At 49.2% G+C, this 19,334-nt stretch overlaps 1 protein-coding gene across 1 annotated transcript in view; it reads left to right on the top strand.

Annotated features, from left to right (window-relative positions):
- Positions 1 to 19,334, top strand: part of GRHL3 (grainyhead like transcription factor 3) — a 61,665-nt gene that overhangs the window by 21,039 nt on the left and 21,292 nt on the right. Inside the window, exons 4-10 of the mRNA XM_035120306.2 lie at positions 9 to 345; positions 1,790 to 1,869; positions 8,359 to 8,512; positions 9,130 to 9,241; positions 9,799 to 9,893; positions 11,931 to 12,089; positions 15,853 to 15,931. Of these exons, the coding sequence (XP_034976197.2) occupies positions 9 to 345; positions 1,790 to 1,869; positions 8,359 to 8,512; positions 9,130 to 9,241; positions 9,799 to 9,893; positions 11,931 to 12,089; positions 15,853 to 15,931 (1,016 nt within the window). The remainder of the gene's footprint in view (positions 1 to 8; positions 346 to 1,789; positions 1,870 to 8,358; positions 8,513 to 9,129; positions 9,242 to 9,798; positions 9,894 to 11,930; positions 12,090 to 15,852; positions 15,932 to 19,334) is intronic.

Below are 19,334 nucleotides of genomic sequence, written 5' to 3'. Positions count from 1 at the left end.
GCCTCTAGGCACTGCCACGGGATGGAGTACGAACCCGAGATTTCCTCCTTTGAAAACTCCACTCACATCATGAAGCTCCTGGCCGAAAATGTTTCCATGAACCAAGAGTATCTCGACGTGCCCAAGAAGAATGGCTTAGGGATGGAGGGCATGCCCTCTCCTCACAAGCCCCCTGCCCTGCCCCCAGGCCCCAGCAAGCTGGAAGCTAGTCCCGAGAACTATATGCTAACCTCGGGGGATGTGTATGACAACAGCTCACTCAGTTCCCTCTTTGACGCGATCCACGTGGCTCCGCCGCAGCAGAGGTGGCAACCGGACAGCACATTCAAAGAAGACCCTCAGGAGGTCAGCACTGTGCCCAGACGTCTGGGCCTGCCTAAACGTTTCTAGAACAAAACTCTGTGGTTCTGCCCATCTCTGGGCAGGATGTGACATGTATGGTATAAATGGGAGCAGCACAAATTGCACTAATTAAGCGAGCAGAGGGAGTGTCCCTTATGTGCCAAGTTAGCCGTCATTGAGATTCAACAGGATGAAGTGGCTTGTTTTGTTGGAAGGGCTTCTTAACATTCCCTCCATCAGCCCTTCTGCTTCCTGGACCTGAAACAATCTTCTCTGCCTGTACACAGGCTAGCCATGTTGTCAGTCTTCTGTAGCTTATTGCCAAATTTCCACCTCCCTCCCTGCTGCTACACCAGGGCTGGCCAATTCACTGGACATATGCAAAGCAAATGGTGGATGAAAGGAGAAGAGGAAGACTGTCTTAAGCCATGTCCATCTCCAACAAGCACTGTCTCTCCCATTGTCTCCAGCTGCCACTAATGAACACTACAGTCACAACTACACCATACATTTAATGCAATATTTTACGACTTCAATAGTCATGGCTCCCCGCCTCAAAGAATCCTGGGAGCTATAGTTTGTCAAAGGGTGCTGAGAGTTGTGAGGAGACTCCTTGCATAACTATAATTCCCAGCATCCCTAAGCTTCAGTTTCCAGATTCTTCATGGAAGCCATAATTCCTAAAGTGGTAAAAGAGTGCTTTATATGTACCGCAAATATATTGACAAAATTGTTGAAAAGTTGGCTAAGGGTGGGTGAAAAGGGGTCTGCCATTCAAAGTTGTAGAGTAGACAGAGTATCTTTCAAGGGTGCTGGGCTTCTGGGGAGGTGTGTGTGTGTGTGTGTGTGTGTGTGTGTGTGTGTGTGTGTGTGTGAAGCCACTTGCTATGCTCCCTTTCACACATGTCAGCTCCTATGGCTATGTTTTGCTTCACATCGAAAGTAGGAAGAGGAAGTGCATTGTAGCTTCCTGTTAATGCCTTTCCTGATCAGGAAGTGTTTGGGATGTGGTTCATAATGCGTTCATTTGGCAAAGCATCAGCCTTCCCCGAGGTGGGAAATGAGGGATCCGAGAAGGCCATGGGTCATTGTAGGTACAGTACCTCTAACCCCTGACTATTGGCTCTGCTGGCTGGGACTGATGGGAGCTGTAGTCCAAAATACCTGGAAGGCACCAGGCTGGGGAAGGCTCTGCTTTATATAATGATCCTTCTCCACTTCCATCAAACCCCTAGAATTTCCTTGCAAGGCTAGTTGAAAAAAATACCACTGAAGAGCTGGATTCTTAAAATGTTGGCGAGGCATACGCCAATTTTCAAAAAATTCAGAACGAATGTTTTGCCTTGGTTCCAAATGGATGGGCTTTGGGGGTGTTTTTATTTCCTTGGGTGAACTGGAATACAAAAGAATTCATATACAGCTGTCCTGATTCTGTCTCTCCTTGCAGTCGTTGATCTTCAATGATATCCTGAAGTCCCAGACAGATGCACCGTGCTCAGAGAGTTATTCTGCCAATGATGCCAAGAGGTAACAGCAAAGGCTTTCTCAAATAATATGATCGAAATGTGTTTCGCTGAAGAAATGTTCCTAGTAAATCAAGGTGGAAGTTTAATGAGAGGGTTGTTCTGTCTCATACACACACCTGTTGGGCACTGTCGTTGGTGAGAAGGGAGAATGACTTTGCTTGCTTAATCCGTGTGTTCCTGTGAGGGACAGGGGATATCGCGAAGTCCCTCCCCTCCTGAGTTCAAGCCCGTCCCCGAGCAAAGGGGAAAGCAGGGAGAGTTCCGATTCCAGTGGGGAAGCAGGAAGTCGTGTCCGAGGCTCAGGCAAGGTAGAGGAGACAGGGTCCCAGGTGGGACAGGAAGGGGCAAGCAAGGGGGGAAGACCCATCCCTCCAACTCCAGAATTACGCAGGAAGAGGAGGGGCAAGAGGATGGGTCTGCCAAAGCTTTTGTGTTGGAGAAAGACGCGCCAAAAGCCATTAGGAGGTTCTGAAACCGACTGACAACATCGCTCCGTGTAAATAGCAATGACTTGAGCACTGTAAATACGCAGCACCAATAAAAGAATAAAATGCAGAGCTGCGTAGCGTCGTTACTCTGAAGTAGTCCACTCCGGCCACTGTGACAGCAACCTCCTAATCATTTTTGGGCTACTTCGGAGTTGCCGGGATGAGCGTGTCCGAGGCGGAGAAGTGGCGGCAGATCGCTGAGCAAGCCCAGCTAGAACTGCAACAGCTGTCGCTGCAGGCGCAGGGAGAATTGAAGGCAGCTAAAGAGGAGACTAAGAAGGTCCAGGACGACCGGCTACAACTTGCGGAACAGGTGAGAGAGCTCCAGGAAAAAGAGCAGCATTTAAGGGCGGTGGCGGTAGACCTCCAAAACAAGCTGGATGCAGAGAAAAACAAGGCGGGAGGGGCTCCCCAAGTCCAAGTGCTGCCAGGAAGGAGAGCAGGGACCCTTGTAAGCAAGTTCAATGGAGACCCGAAGGAGTTTCAGGGCTTTGAGACTGAGATCGTGTATGCTCTTGAGCTGCACCAGAATGAGTTCCCCGATGATGAGCACAGAGTAGCGTTTATTGTGGAACATCTCACCGGAGCAGCCAGGGAGTGGCTAAGACCATTAATCGCAACCAAGAATCCTTGCATGAAAAATGTCCAACAATTTCTAGAAGGTTTGAGGACGATGTATTCGTCCGATAGTCATTTGGACCAGACTAAGGAGGAACTGCATAATTTACGCCAAGGAAATATGACAGTTCGCGCATATTGGGCGAAATTCACCATGCTGGTGCACAGACTGGGGTGGGTTTTGGATTCGCCTCCCATGCAAGCTGCGTTTTACTTGGGTTTGAGCGAGGAGGTGAAGGATGAACTCTCGAGAGGTCCAAAGCCCAGTACTATGGATCAGCTGAGCAAAGCAGCTCTGGCGGTGGGGGTGAGGCAGGAATCCCGGTGGAACGACAAGCAAGCGACGCGCGCAAAGCGGGCTTGGTTCCCACGGTCGCAGGAGAAGCCACTCCCTCAACAACCCTTTCAGGCCACGCCTGGAGCCAGCCAGGACCAGGAGCCCATGCAGATTGATAGCGCGCGCGCGCGGGCTTTTCAAACCCCAGCGGCGCCAAGACGCAAGGAGGGAAGGGGCGGGAATTGCTTTCTCTGCAACTCACCCCAGCATCTCGTCAGAGACTGCCCACATCGCAGGGAGTGGCAAGGAAAGGCGGGAACGGTGGTGCCCTCCCCCACTGACGCAGCACCACAGCAGGGAAACGGGAAAGCCTGGCTGCAGGAGACAAGGGGCAGCAGCCAGGCACAGTCAGCAGACAACAGCCCCAGCCCGCCCACCCGCACAGAGAGGTGCAGAGCCAGCCCACCCCTCCCAGAGCAGGAGTGGTTCTAGAAGTGACGCTAACGCTCCCAAATGGCTATCCCCTGACGGTCCTCGCCTTAATTGACAGTGGGGCGTCCGCCAACTTCTTCTCGAGAAGCTTTGCAGAAGAGCACCAAATCCAGCTTTTGCAGTTGGATTTTCCTCTGCACGTAGCAACCATTGACGGCAGGGAGCTGCTGGGAGGGGCCATCACACATCAAACCCCCCCCATGAGAATGACGGTGGGAAGGCACTCAGAGACACTGGCGTTCAACGTCACCACCATCTCAGACCCCCCCATCGTCTTGGGCATGAGCTGGCTGGCGCGCCACGACCCCTCCATCAGTTGGCACCAGAGGTGCATCACGTTTGGGTCGGACTTTTGTCTGGAACATTGCATGCAGCACCAACCAGGGGAGGGGCCTCCGATAGCCACGGTGGCCACCATGCATATCAAAGGGGGTGAGGCAATACCCAAGCAGTACTGGGACCTGCAGGAGGTCTTCAGCGAAGCGGAGTCCGACCACCTACCCCCGCACAGGCCTTTTGACTGCCAGATCAACCTGGTGCCAGGGGCGACGATACCCCCAGCCAAGCTGTACGCCATGTCAGACCAGGAGCTGGAGGATCTGCGCGCTTTCATCGACAAGAACCTCAAGCGGGGGTTCATAAGGGAAAGCAAGGCAGCAGGGGGCAGCCCGGTCTTCTGGGTGGACAAGAAAGACACGCAACAGCGCCGTCTTGTGGTGGACTTTAGACGGCTGAATTCGGTGACAGAGCCAGTGGCTTTCCCCATGCCCAGAGTGGATGATCTCCTGACAGCGGCACGCAGGGGCAAGATTTTCACCAAGCTGGACCTAAGGGGGGCGTACAACTTGATCAGGATCCGGGAGGGAGATGAATGGAAAACCACGATGTTCACGCCTCTGGGCTCTTTTGAATATCTGGTAATGCCCTTCGGTTTGCAAGGGGGCTCAGCATGCTTCCAGGCCTTCATGCACCACGTCCTGGGGTCCCTCCTCTTCAGGAAATGCTTGGTCTTCCTAGATGACATCCTTATCTACTCGAATGACCCGGTGCAGCATGTGAAAGATGTCAGAGAGGTGTTACAACGCCTGAAGGAGAACCACCTGTATGTGAAGCTGGAGAAGTGCAAGTTTCACACCAAAGAGGTGGACTTCCTGGGCTACAAGCTGTCAGACAAGGGGCTGGCGATGGACAAGGACAAGGTGCAGGCCATCCTGGACTGGCACAGCCCCAGGACGCGCAAAGATGCCCAACGCCTACTAGGCTTCGCTAACTTCTACAGGAAGTTCATCAAGAACTTCTCTCGCGTTACGGCTCCCATCACGGACTGCCTGAGAGGCAAGCAGAAGTTCAAGTGGACACCAGAGGCGCAAGCAGCGTTCGAAAGCCTCAAGAGAGTGTTCGCCTCAGACCAAAACCTGTTCCATGTGGTGCAGGACGCGCCCCTACGCATTGAGACAGATGCTTCTGAAAAAGCTGTGGGCGCAATTTTGTTGCAACTGGACGCCAACAGGGAGTGGAGACCCTGTGCCTTCTTCTCCAGGAAGCTGACACAGCCTGAACGCAACTACACAGTGTTTGATAGGGAACTTCTTGCGATCTACGCTGCGTTCCAGCACTGGCGACACTTCCTGGTGGGCGCAAAGCACCCCATCCAGGTGTGCACAGACCACAAGAACCTGGAGTTCTGGAGAACTGCCAGGGTGCTCAACCAGCGGCAGATACGGTGGGCAGAGTTCTTCTCGAACTTCAACTTCTCCATCCACTACATCCCGGGGGAGCAGAATGTCAGGGCGGATGCCCTCTCCCGCAAGCCAGAGTACATGGAGGAGGAGGCGCCACCAGCCCCAAGGCACATTTTCCCCCCGTCGGCATGGTCCTGCGGAGCAGCTGTGGTGAGCGAGGCAGAACTCACAGCACTGACGGCAGCGGATGAATTTGCCAACCGCATCTTCAGAGAACTGAGAGGGGGGAGGGAGCAGGCAAAAGACTTTGCAGAACGCAGAGGGCTGCTTTTCTACAAGGGTGCGCTGTACCTGCCCACCACCCAGCTTCGACGTACGGTCCTCAAGCAGATGCACGACAACCCTACAGCGGGGCATTTTGGAAGGGACAAAACCGCTCACCTAGTCTTGAGACACTTCTGGTGGCCAGGGGTGCGGGAAGATGTTCGAGACTATGTAAGGGGCTGTACCACCTGCCAGCGGGCGAAGGTGGTCAGAGCAGCGCCACCAGGGTTGCTGGAGCCCTTAGCCACACCACACAGGCCGTGGGAAGTGGTGTCCATGGACTTCATCACAGATCTGCCTTCGTCCAGGGGTAAGACTGCAGTGTTGGTGGTGGTGGACCTTATGTCCAAAATGTGTCACTTTATACCGTGTGCCAGGGCAGTCTCGGCAGAAGAGACAGCCAAACTGTTTGTTGATCACATTTTCAGACTGCATGGATTACCTTTAAGGGTTATTTCGGATCGTGGCCGCCAATTTGTTTCCAGGTTCTGGCGGCGGCTCATGAACCTCCTGCAGGTGGAGGTCAGCTTGTCGACGGCTAGACACCCGCAGACCAACGGACAAGCGGAGAGGGTCAACGCCATTCTGCAGCAGTACCTGAGATGCTACGTCAGCCAGCGGCAAACGGACTGGGTGGATCGCTTGCCACTAGCAGAATTTGCCTACAACAATGCAGTGCACGTCTCCACAGGGGTGTCGCCCTTTAAGGCCAATTACGGGCGCGACCTCAGATCTTTCCCAGAGAGGGAGAGGGAGGAGGAGGAGGAGGAGGGCCCACAGGCTGAGGATTGGGCAGAGGAACTGGAGACGGTGCACCAGCAGCTCAGAGAACACTTGGAGAGGGCCAAGGAAGCGTACAAAAAGGGGGCAGATCGCCACAGGCGACAAGGGGAGGTCATCAGGGTGGGGGACAAGGTGTGGTTGTCCTCGGAGGGCCTTCCCACCAGAGGGAGGTGCAAAAAGCTGGCACCCAAAAGGCTGGGCCCCTTCACGGTCACGCAACAGGTAAACCCGGTGGCATACAGGCTGGCACTGCCAGAGGACATGAGGGTGCATCCAGTGTTTCATAGATCGCTGCTGTCGCCGTACAGGGAAAGCAGCAGGCTCCGAGACAGCGAACAAACCCCCGAGGGAGGGGGGGAGAGGGAAGGCAGGGAGCAACTCAATGAGGCCACGGCCATCCTGGATTCAAGGTGGGGGGTGGGGGGACTGGAGTACCTCATGGCATGGGAGGACGCTCCACCGTCCCAGAATGAATGGGTCCCAGCCACTCAGATACAGGAGGAATTCTTGGTGGAAGAATTTCACGCCCTCTTTCCCCACAGACCCAAGCCCTGGCACATGGAAAGGGAGGGGGAGGAGGAGGAGGCACGGGAGAGCAGCTCACCATGGCGCTGGGAAGCGGAGTTTGAGGAACCAGAGGATGAGGTATGGGTGTCACCGAGATCCACCCAGTCAGAGGAAGGAGCAGATTGGCAGAACGTTTTTACCCCCACCAGCTCTGACGCCACGGACTTTTTGGGATTCCCGTCCGCCCAGTCGGAAGGGGGGGGCTCGCAGGACTGGGGGGAGGTATTCACACCAACGGGCTCGGAGAGCACTGAGTTCTTAGGCTTCCAGTCGTCACCGACACATGGGGGGGGCCTGGGGAGGGGTGAAGGAGAGCTTGGGAGGGGGGTGGATGTGAGGGACAGGGGATATCGCGAAGTCCCTCCCCTCCTGAGTTCAAGCCCGTCCCCGAGCAAAGGGGAAAGCAGGGAGAGTTCCGATTCCAGTGGGGAAGCAGGAAGTCGTGTCCGAGGCTCAGGCAAGGTAGAGGAGACAGGGTCCCAGGTGGGACAGGAAGGGGCAAGCAAGGGGGGAAGACCCATCCCTCCAACTCCAGAATTACGCAGGAAGAGGAGGGGCAAGAGGATGGGTCTGCCAAAGCTTTTGTGTTGGAGAAAGACGCGCCAAAAGCCATTAGGAGGTTCTGAAACCGACTGACAACATCGCTCCGTGTAAATAGCAATGACTTGAGCACTGTAAATACGCAGCACCAATAAAAGAATAAAATGCAGAGCTGCGTAGCGTCGTTACTCTGAAGTAGTCCACTCCGGCCACTGTGACAGTTCCATTTTTATTTTATTTTATTTTAAAAACGGACTCCCTCCAGTCATCTGCTTTATATATAACAGGACAAACACATGAATAAATACAAATGACTATCCTGCCAGACACCTAGTTTGGCCTTCAGATACTTCTGTCAATTCACCATTCAGGTGAATAAGGCACTCTCCCACCTGCCTACCTTTTTACTTACACCCATTCCAGGGAGTCATAGAATCATAGAGTTGTAGAGTTGGAAGGGACTCCTGAGGGTTATCTAGTCCACCCCCTGTGTCTTCCTCCTCCTCATTCTCACTGTTGCCCTTGCAGTGAGTTGGCTCACCCTTCCATTGGCTCTGGCTCCACTTCCTGTTGGCCTCTCTGCCTTTTGCCCTTACCAGTTCCAATAGTCCCCAGCTGCCTCTTGGCTTCTTTGTCTGTGTTTTGGTGTGTCTTGCAGAGTAAAATAGTATAAGTGGTTTATTTAATCTCTGCCTTCTTCCTCCCCCCTCTTTTTTAAGTGACTTTGAATATATGTTGGGATCCCCTAAAGCTATTCACATCAAATCGGGTGACTCACCCATGGCCTACCTCAACAAAGGACAGTTCTACCCAGTCACGCTGCGGACAGCTGCAGAAGCAAAATGTTTACACCTGTCCTCTAATAAAGTGAAGGTAAGTGTTGTGCCAAGGAAAGTTCCCAGCAATATATTATGTTGAACAGCTGAAACAATTTTCTGAAGCGAGAGATATTACAGCCAATTGCTATGGAGGTTTCAGAAATATGCTTTAAAGCAGGGGTCAGGGAAGTGCAGGGGGCTGCATTACCCAAGTGGAACTCACTAAACCCAACACAAGAATGTGAATAATATCGATGCGTAGACAAATTGCAAGCCTTTCTTGACAGTTATTCAAAACCTCAAACATCAAAACGCAGTTGCATCCTGAAAATTGCAGTCATGCAGTTGCAAAATGCATGGGTGCCTTTCCCATATTTTCAGGGAACACTGAGCTTTCTCTTTGCTTGGACATTTTTCTTTGGTTTTCCTGCTGTAGGTCCTGAAAAGGAAAGGAGTGGCAGTTGCACACGTTACGCAACAGCAAAGCCCTTTCCCCTTTCAGCTGCTCCCCACTGGGTGGAAGGGGATGCATACCCGCCCATGGGCTGGAACTCCTGTACTAAAGTGTTTCCCCAAGCTGGATTTGATTTTGCAAATGTATACATAAGTTAATAATAGATATAATATTATATATTGAACTGTGATCCAATTGGCTTCCCCCCTTTCTCCCAGAGTGTCGTGATGGTGGTTTTTGACAATGAAAAAATTCCAATGGAGCAGCTCAAGTTCTGGAAGCACTGGCATTCACGTCAACCTACAGCTAAACAGAGAGTCATCGATGTCGGTATGGAATAGAGATGCTTTCGGACTTCTTGTCTAGGAGGGAAAGGAAACAGATACAGTGGAACCCCCCCCCCTTATTTCCATTATTAGCACTTAGGGTATTAAATTGAACTGGTCACTGCTATGATTAATAATAATAATAATAATAATAATAATAATAATAATTTATTTATACCCCACCCAGTGTTTACAGGGTTTTCATCATAAAGATTCCTAGGATAGAGAGATGGCCTTGTGTGCGTGCATAGAAAATCATGAAGAATAGCTTTCAGCTACCCAGTTTTCATAGCAGACTTCTGCATCCCTTGAAAGCTCTGGAATGTTGCATGAGATGCAGGGGTCTGCCACCAGAAGGAAAAACCAGCAATTATCTTCCTGGCCCCGGCCCTCGCCTATAGATCTGGATCTTCACCTTAGAACCCAGAAGGAGTTTAGGAGTGGTTTCCGGGAGCCTTGAAGGGTGGGGCATATCGCACCTCTTTAAGAGTATGCTTGTTACTTAATTCAAAAGTTATAATTGGGCAATTGAAGAGTAACTGCATGTTTCATGCCTTCCAGCTGACTGTAAAGAGAATTTCAATACTGTGCAGCATATTGAGGAGGTGGCTTACAACGCCTTGTCCTTCGTCTGGAACATTGCTGAAGAAGCAAAGGTATGATCAGGCCCATGCAAAACATGTGGTTCCCCCCTGTACCGCAAACCTACCTCCATTTTATACCTGTAGTTCAGCCACATCTGGAGGGCCACATGTTCCCCATTCCTGCTTTGGCATTCCAACATTAAACCGTGCTTCGAACTCACGGTCACTTTTCATCAGCACCCTTTCAGCTACGTTTGCTAACTCCTCTGCACACATGGAGATTTCAGTGTGCACCCTTGTGTGTTTTATGGTTTGTTCTGCTATCAACTCCAGTCAAACAGGCATTGCAGGGTTTGAAGTGTTGCGGAAACCTGTGAACAGACACTGCGTTGAGACAGGTCTGCACACAATAAGCAGGGGTGCCTCTGTTGTGCTACCTTCAGCTCTCTTTTGCGGGGGGACGATGACACCCTATTTGTCTTGAAAGGTGAAACTGGGGGCCCCTCCAGACTAGTGTTTTATTGCTGGTATCTTCTGCAGCGTGTTCTGCCTTGACACAACAATATTGCATCAGTAGTGGATTTATCCTGCTTCAATTTGTTATGTGTTGCTTCCCCAAGAGGCTGTAACACTACAAAAGTGGGACAAAAATGAACCAGAACGTTCGTGGGTATGAAAAGTTGCAGGATTTCAGCGAGAAGCTACAGGACGTGCACTGATCAGAAACAAAGCAGTATGTCCGCCCCAAATCTTTGGCACGTGCAAATAATATTGAAAGCCGGATTGGGTATAACCACCGCAATATCAACATGAGCACAAACCATTATGAAGCCACAATAAAAAGGATGTCTGGAGGGGGTTTGGCTTGTCTAAAGCTTTCATAAGAGTTCCTGCCTGAACTGAGAGTTAAATTAGTCACATGTCCTGCTGTGTTCGTAGCTCTTTTAAGCACTACACCAGCAGCTGACTCCAAACTGTTAGCTGGGCTATAGGGGGAAAGTTTCCTGCCACAACCCTAAGACAATCAACTGCCATTTATTAGCCTGCAGATTAATAAGGCTCTGCAAGTTGTACTCTCCCATACACCCAGACCAGACAATCAAGGTAGCTTTATGTTGCAATAGGAAATAAGGCCTCAACATACCCCCAACAGACATGAACCATGGTCTGTTGGTGCAAAGCAATATTGGGTTTGCAATCCCAGGAAAACAGCAAAATCAGGAGGTGGGCTCTGTTTAGCTTGGTAGGTTACAGGTAGTGCTGGCTTGCAACAGAGTTATGTTGCACAGGACAGATTGTGCAAGAGGTGTAAATAAAAAACGCTAGATGAATTTGCAGTGTGTACTCTACTCCAGAGTAAGTTCCACTGAGTTGAATGTGGCTTACTCCCAAGTAAGTGGGCACAGAATTGCAGCCACAGGATATCCTGAATTTAATAGGGCTTCTGAGTAGACATGCATAGTAATCCTGCTGTTTAGTAACTCTGAAACCTGATCAGTTGGTAGGATTTTTTGCGCTGAAATTTCATTGGGTCACATTTCTTTTTAGCCTAAAGGTAGCTATGGTCTTAAAACAAAACAAAACAAAACAAAAAAACCTAAAAACTGAGAGGTTATAAGCCATCTTCAGAGCAACTTCTTTCTCTTCACTCTCCCTCCATGGAAATATTCCAAGCATGTGATAGTCCTCTGGGGCACTTAGGTTAGATGTAACTTACCAGAAACCTTGTTCCCCTTTCCGCCCAGGGGGCTGTTGAAGGCTGAGGCTTCAGAGACATAAAATACCTGGGAGTTGCTGTCGAAGGCCTTTTCCTGCATCTTCCACCTGTCTCTGAATCTACCAGCCTCTAAATAATGGAGCCAGGCTCATTATTTTCTATTTGCAAGGTTTAGCTGTGCTTAACTTTGGACCAGAAGGTTGTCAGCAGCAGCACCCCAGGGTTGCAGCCTCCCTCCCCTACTTGGAGATGGGCAGAGGTTGAACCAGGTGCCTTCTGCATGCAAAGCAGATGTCCGACCACTGAGCTACAAGCTTCTTGGAATTCGCTGTATCTTTCAGAGCAGGGCTTTGACTTCCACTGCATCCTGACTCTGTCCATTCTTCTTGCAGGTGTTTATCGGCGTGAACTGCTTGAGCACAGATTTCTCCTCCCAGAAAGGTGTGAAGGGAGTCCCTTTGAACCTCCAGATAGACACTTATGACTACAGTACTGGGACGAACCGGCTTATTCATCGAGCTGTCTGCCAGATCAAAATATTCTGTGATAAGGTAGAGTGAAGCCTTTGGGAAAGAAGTTTTGATGTGAAGGACTTCCAGAAGACATGTGTCTGAGGGATGAGAATAAGGGGCCAGAGAGTCAATGTGGTGTGGTGGTAAGAGTATTAAACTAGGGCAGGCATCCCCAAACTCAGCCCTCAGGGTGTTTTGGGACTACAATTCCCATCACCCCTGACCACTGGTCCTGTTAGCTAGGGATGATGGGAGTTGTAGTCCCAAAAACATCTGGAGGGCCGAGTTTGGGGATGCCTGAACTAGGGCTTGGGAGACCCAGGTTCAAATCCCCTCACACTGGATGGCCTTGGGCCAGTCACTTTCTCTCACAGAGCTTTTGTGAGGCTCAAACAGGAAGGCGATAGCCTTGTATGCCATCTTGAACTCCCTGTAGTTAAGGCAGGATATAAATGTAAGCAGTGCTTTTTTCTGGGGGTACGCAGGGGTACATATACCCTAAACATTTTGTGAATCTAAGTTTGACCTCATTTAGGGGCAGTATTTCAATACGAGTAGGAAAATGAGATACCCCTAAACATTTTTTTTTTGAAAAAAAGCACTGAATGTAAGAAATAAATAAGCTTCTTAAACAAAGACATGACCTTTTAAGAGCAGCTTTGCGAGAGCTGAACTGCTAGCTGAAGAACTTGGCTCTGATGAAAGCTTTTAAACGCAAATAACCTAAACTGTGCAAGAGTTCACCTGTAAATCAGTCAAGACTGGAATTCACTGGTGAGCCTCCAGTTTTTAAATGCTAGGAGGCAACATATAATAAAAATGTTCTAGGAGCTTAATCTGATTCAGTATTAGCCCAGAGGTGACATTCCACGTTCTGGATCCTTTCACTGAGGGCCAAACTAGATGAGATGTTACTTGTGTGGTTGCACTTGGCACAAAGGCTTAAAAAAGAAGTTAATATCGCCTGCAGGGAGGCCAAGCAGCAGGACTGCAGAAGGTGGGGAGACTCTCGACACTTACCGTGCTGCTCTGATTCTGCCAATAATAACTCTTCTGAAGCTGCTACATCACAAGGGAAGCCTCCATTCTGCGAACATTTTTAAAAATGTGCATGTTAATTGCATGCACACGCATATGTGCCACACATGTTCATACCATTAACATCACATCTAGACTGGCCCTCAGGCCAGTTCAGCTAGATTGTTTCCTCATTAGTCAAACTTTCCAGAATTTGAGGTGAGAAATATGTGCAGGTGTGCATTTTGCATTTTTGGCCCCAGCTATAGGCTGGGACCCAAACAACTCCTTTGGGTTTCTCATGGGCTTGGGCATTGCCCAACAGGATTTTTTGCCCCACCCACCCACTTTTATTTTTTTGAACAGCAATTTGACATACACAACCCCGACCTCTTCCAAAAGTCCTTTCATTTAAAAAATGGCTTGCCACGTGGGATGAAGGGACTGCTGCTTGAGAACTGCGACCCGGAAGACTCCCTGGGCACACATATCTGCTTGTGGAATTACAGCATCTCCTATAATTTTACCTTCCCCTGTTTGAAACGGCTTCATGGATTACGATCTTCTTTATCTTTGGAGATGATGGTTCGTGGTGTCTCTCTCCAAACTCCAAAATGCCTGTTAATTGCCGTCACAAAATTAACGCCGCATCTAGTTTGCCCCTAAGATAAATGCTTGCATTTAAATGGCAAGCTTATATTTTAAATGGAAAGAGTGCTCTGCCTCTGCTCTTGCTTATGCAGGCTGCCATGCACATATTCCAGCATTGCTCCCCCCCCCCCTCACAGCTCAGGGTAACTGAGAAATGGAACCAAGAACTGAGATGCCCAGAGAAGGGGCTTCTTTGGTTCTCTGAAAGCATCCTGTTGGGTTCTGCGGCACACAGTCAATGGGCTACAATTTGGAACACAATGTTTGGAGCAGGGGTGGGGAAGGTGGAGAAACCCAGCTTCTCTCCCTAGCCATAAATCACTAGGGGCAGGCAGGTATAATCTAGGGAGGACAGATACAAAAGAGGGCAGGGCTCCTGCACCTTTAATACCTACATCTGCTGAAATCACCTGGATTTTTAAATAGTTGCTTTAAGCTGTCCTCTTTTTGCATCTGGCTATCCTAGGCAGGGTGGATTTGATTTAAATCAAATTGATTTAAATCAAATTGATTTAAATCACTATTTAAATCACTATTTTTAATAGAAAGACTCATTCTTGCTGGTATAATCTTCATATTCACAACCAGAAGAAGGTTTCATTTTTTGGAATAATAAATTTTCAGCGTAGTTTTTACAGTTATATCAAAAATCACTGATTTGGTTATACCAGGCATCCCCAAACTTCGGCCCTCCAGATGTTTTGGCCTACAACTCCCATGTTCCCTAGCTAACAGGACCAGTGGTCGGGGAAGATGGGAATTGTAGTCGAAAACATCTGGAGGGCCGAAGTTTGGGGATGCCTGGATTAGAAATGCATAGAAAGATAATTATGAACTTATTGTGAGGTTTAATAAGTTAATTGTTTATATTTGGACAACTTTTCTGCCGTACTTTAATGGAAGGAGAAAAATAATAATTTCCTTAATAACAATTTAAACAATTTATTTAGCTAAAACAATAACATTATAGCATATGTTTCCATGTTTGTTAACTGGTGTGGTTAAACCATTAAAAAAAACAACTTTAGACGGAGTTTTAGCACACATGAAAAACTTAAAACAAATCCTTCTTTCCTGATGAATAGCCTTTGGACTATAATGTAACTTAAATAGAAAACTTTATTCAGAAAGATTTTTCCTCCAAAAGCATTTTATTTTAAAAATCTGATTTAAATAAAAAAGATCTGATTTAAATTTTTAAAAATCTGGAATTTTTTTTATTAAAAAAAAACACATTGATTTTTATCCACCCTGATCCTGGGTAAATCTCTGAGACAAAGGTCTTCCTTTATGAGTGTCCCTATTTACCCACAGTAGGGCAGAAGATAGGGAGCAGGTAGAGCCAGAGCCAGCTAGTTCTGGTTTTGTCCCTGTGCTTTTCCTGAGACTAAGGAGGAAGAAGCAGTACTACCACTTAGATTAGTTGCAAGAAGGTGGGCAGGTGCCGGCAGACTGCATTTGGTGGGGCAATGCTTTGGTTCCCCTAACGGAGCCGCCTCAGCTGCCATTTTCACTGGAAGCAACACTTGCCTCTCCCCCTGAAACTAGGCAGCGTTGCCTTTGCAAACAAGGATCTCACCTGGTGCACAGGCTCCTGAGCAGAGCCATAGCTAGGTGATCTTGCGCCCATGGCAGAACCGTCCAGATTGTGCCCCCTAGCCACAGACAAATTAGCTCTTCTTTTCCGCCTCTCCTCCAGCCAGTTTTGCCCCCCCCCCACCTTGCCTGCGCCCCTGGCGGGGGCCCACCTCACCACCCCCTCGCTATGGCCCTGCTCCTGAGATGGCATAATCTCCTCCCAAGTGACAGTGGGCCGTTTATTAATAATACCGTGAATGCTCAGGAGGCATGTGCTTCGTAGCAACATACAGGCAGCCATCGTTTTAGACACATCCAATACGTGCGCAACCATGCGTGTGTGTGTGTGTGTGTGTGTGTGTTGCGCCAAACCCAGAAGTGACCTGAAAACATCACAAAAGTGTCACCCAAAGGGGAGTTTGCAGACTTTCTCGAGGTGTTTCAAATAGATTTCACTTAAATGTGTGGCGCCTTGGAACGTAAGCCCCGCGGTAAATTGGGAGTTGCCTGTACTGGTAAGTTTTCGGCTTCTCATCTCTTTCAACTTCCCTTGCAGGGAGCAGAAAGGAAAATGCGGGACGATGAACGCAAGCAGTTCAGGAGGAAGGGAAAATGCCTGGACGCCAATAACAATGGTCAGTGAGTGGAAGGGGGTGAGGAAGCTGGTGTGGGCCCTGTATATATAAACGCTGCCTTCAGGGAAGGGTGTGTGAGGTCATGTGCTGCCGGCAGAGTGCGCTTCGAATGCATGATGCGCAGGTTGGCCTGGGGAGTGAGATGCCTGATGATAAGGACCCTCAGCTGCAGATAACCTGCTTCCCTCTGCTTGCCAGAGAGGCCTCTGCCGCAACAGTCCCTTGCCTTGGGGGGTTGCAAAGAGGAAGAAGGCAAGGGCAATCTAGCCTTAGTCCTTGATCAGAGAAGGATCAAGGGCTGCAGGGAAATTGCTCTGTCTTCATCCCAGCAAAGAGGAGCTGGTGGGGTCAGCTCAGCCTGGCCCTAACTGGATTTCAAGGGTTGTTTTTACAAACGCACCTCTTTCGTTTTTATTTATTTGTTTACTCATGGGATCTATATGCCCTGACACCTGCCCCCTGGGAAGCTTACAAAACAGTTCCACGTTCAAAACAGAATTAACAGCATGTCAAATAAAAACAGCAATAAAAACTACAGAAAGGTGGAAGAAGAGCAAACGAGTGTGGCAAGATAAAAATAGCAGCTAAAACCAGTGATTGAGATCCTTAAAATACTACTCAAAGCTCCCGGCGGACTTTGCCTGGCGCCTAAAAATTAGCAACGAACGTGCCTGCTGAACATGCCTCAAGTTGAGAGTTTTGCAATTTGGGCACCACTGGAGAGAAGCTGTGGCTCAGTCGGAGAGCATCTGCATTGCATGTAAAAGGACACAGATTTGATCCCTGCCATCCCAAAGTAGATTTGGGGAAGACCCCTCCCTTGAAACCTGGATAGCCACTGGCAGTAGGTGTCAATAGTATGCAGCCTAGGACTGGCTCAACTACTTCAGTACTGATGAGCCATTGGTCTGACACAGTCAGAGGCTGCATCCATACATTTAATGTGCATTTTAAGTACTTGGCTCCCCCTCCAGAGAATCTTGGGAGCTGTAGTTTACTGCTCACAGAGCTACACTTCTAGCACCCTTCACAAACTACAATTCCCATGATTTTTTTTTGGGGGGTGTATTTTGAATGTTATTCAAATGTGCGGTGTGTATGAAGCCAAAGATAGCTTCCAAAAGTGGGGGGGCCAATGAGAAGAAGATCTCAGTTCAATGACAGGTTCATACGGGAAGGGGTGGTTCTTTCAGATATCTCTTCATTTTGGCACTGTCAAGCTGATTCCTATCCTCTGGCTTCCACTCTCCCCCTCCACTCCCTTTCTCTTGTAAGTCTAGTATCTAAGATTGTAAGCTTGAAGGCAGGGCAGGTGTCTTCATTTTGATTTGTGTGTGGCACCTAATTACTGTAGGCGCTCTGGAGGTTATTATTATTAATAATAAGGTGAGACAGAAACTATTATGCTGTATTCTGGACTCTTTTTTTTGTTCTTCAGACACAGCTAATCATTCTTGTCTGAAAATTAGATCGTGAAAATTACAGAAACTTGCTTTCCAGAAAGTGTCCAGGCCATATCTCAGTTAAATAGTGCCCCAAAGGCTTTTTTTAAAAAATTATTTCAGAAAGCTCAGTGTGTGTGTGCGTGCTGATTGATCAGATTGTGTTAGTGTTGCATGAAGCCTGAGACTTCTACTTTGGGTCTTTGTTTCGGCTTTGTTTTTCGTCTGTTTCTATTGATGGGATTTTGTCTTTTCCATTTGAATTCCCTCCCCCCTCCAACCTCATTGGTTTGTTTTTTTTTAAAAAAAAAACAAAACTCAGCCACCTTGTGGGATGTTTTTTGGGCAGAGAGTAAGGGCTGGTCAATGAGTCGTTTTGGGTTTCTTTCAGCTTCTCATTTTTCTAACCTTAACTCCAGTTCTCTACCTTTCCACATCATTTTTTTCAAGCCTCCTCATGAAAATTCACTGGCAAATTTCTCTGAATATGCAGATTTTTTGCAAAGCACTATTCCCTACTGTGAGGGACAGGGGATATCGCGAAGTCCCTCCCCTCCTGAGTTCAAGCCCGTCCCCGAGCAAAGGGGAAAGCAGGGAGAGTTCCGATTCCAGTGGGGAAGCAGGAAGTCGTGTCCGAGGCTCAGGCAAGGTAGAGGAGCCAGGGTCCCAGGTGGGACAGGAAGGGGCAAGCAAGGGGGGAAGACCCATCCCTCCAACTCCAGAATTACGCAGGAAGAGGAGGGGCAAGAGGATGGGTCTGCCAAAGCTTTTGTGTTGGAGAAAGACGCGCCAAAAGCCATTAGGAGGTTCTGAAACCGACTGACAACATCGCTCCGTGTAAATAGCAATGACTTGAGCACTGTAAATACGCAGCACCAATAAAAGAATAAAATGCAGAGCTGCGTAGCGTCGTTACTCTGAAGTAGTCCACTCCGGCCACTGTGACAGCAACCTCCTAATCATTTTTGGGCTACTTCGGAGTTGCCGGGATGAGCGTGTCCGAGGCGGAGAAGTGGCGGCAGATCGCTGAGCAAGCCCAGCTAGAACTGCAACAGCTGTCGCTGCAGGCGCAGGGAGAATTGAAGGCAGCTAAAGAGGAGACTAAGAAGGTCCAGGACGACCGGCTACAACTTGCGGAACAGGTGAGAGAGCTCCAGGAAAAAGAGCAGCATTTAAGGGCGGTGGCGGTAGACCTCCAAAACAAGCTGGATGCAGAGAAAAACAAGGCGGGAGGGGCTCCCCAAGTCCAAGTGCTGCCAGGAAGGAGAGCAGGGACCCTTGTAAGCAAGTTCAATGGAGACCCGAAGGAGTTTCAGGGCTTTGAGACTGAGATCGTGTATGCTCTTGAGCTGCACCAGAATGAGTTCCCCGATGATGAGCACAGAGTAGCGTTTATTGTGGAACATCTCACCGGAGCAGCCAGGGAGTGGCTAAGACCATTAATCGCAACCAAGAATCCTTGCATGAAAAATGTCCAACAATTTCTAGAAGGTTTGAGGACGATGTATTCGTCCGATAGTCATTTGGACCAGACTAAGGAGGAACTGCATAATTTACGCCAAGGAAATATGACAGTTCGCGCATATTGGGCGAAATTCACCATGCTGGTGCACAGACTGGGGTGGGTTTTGGATTCGCCTCCCATGCAAGCTGCGTTTTACTTGGGTTTGAGCGAGGAGGTGAAGGATGAACTCTCGAGAGGTCCAAAGCCCAGTACTATGGATCAGCTGAGCAAAGCAGCTCTGGCGGTGGGGGTGAGGCAGGAATCCCGGTGGAACGACAAGCAAGCGACGCGCGCAAAGCGGGCTTGGTTCCCACGGTCGCAGGAGAAGCCACTCCCTCAACAACCCTTTCAGGCCACGCCTGGAGCCAGCCAGGACCAGGAGCCCATGCAGATTGATAGCGCGCGCGCGCGGGCTTTTCAAAACCCAGCGGCGCCAAGACGCAAGGAGGGAAGGGGC

The sequence above is a fragment of the Zootoca vivipara genome, chromosome 6 (genome assembly GCF_963506605.1).
Source record: "Zootoca vivipara chromosome 6, rZooViv1.1, whole genome shotgun sequence".
NCBI classification, from domain to species: domain Eukaryota; kingdom Metazoa; phylum Chordata; class Lepidosauria; order Squamata; family Lacertidae; genus Zootoca; species Zootoca vivipara.
This window is presented reverse-complemented; position numbering and strand designations above follow the sequence as displayed.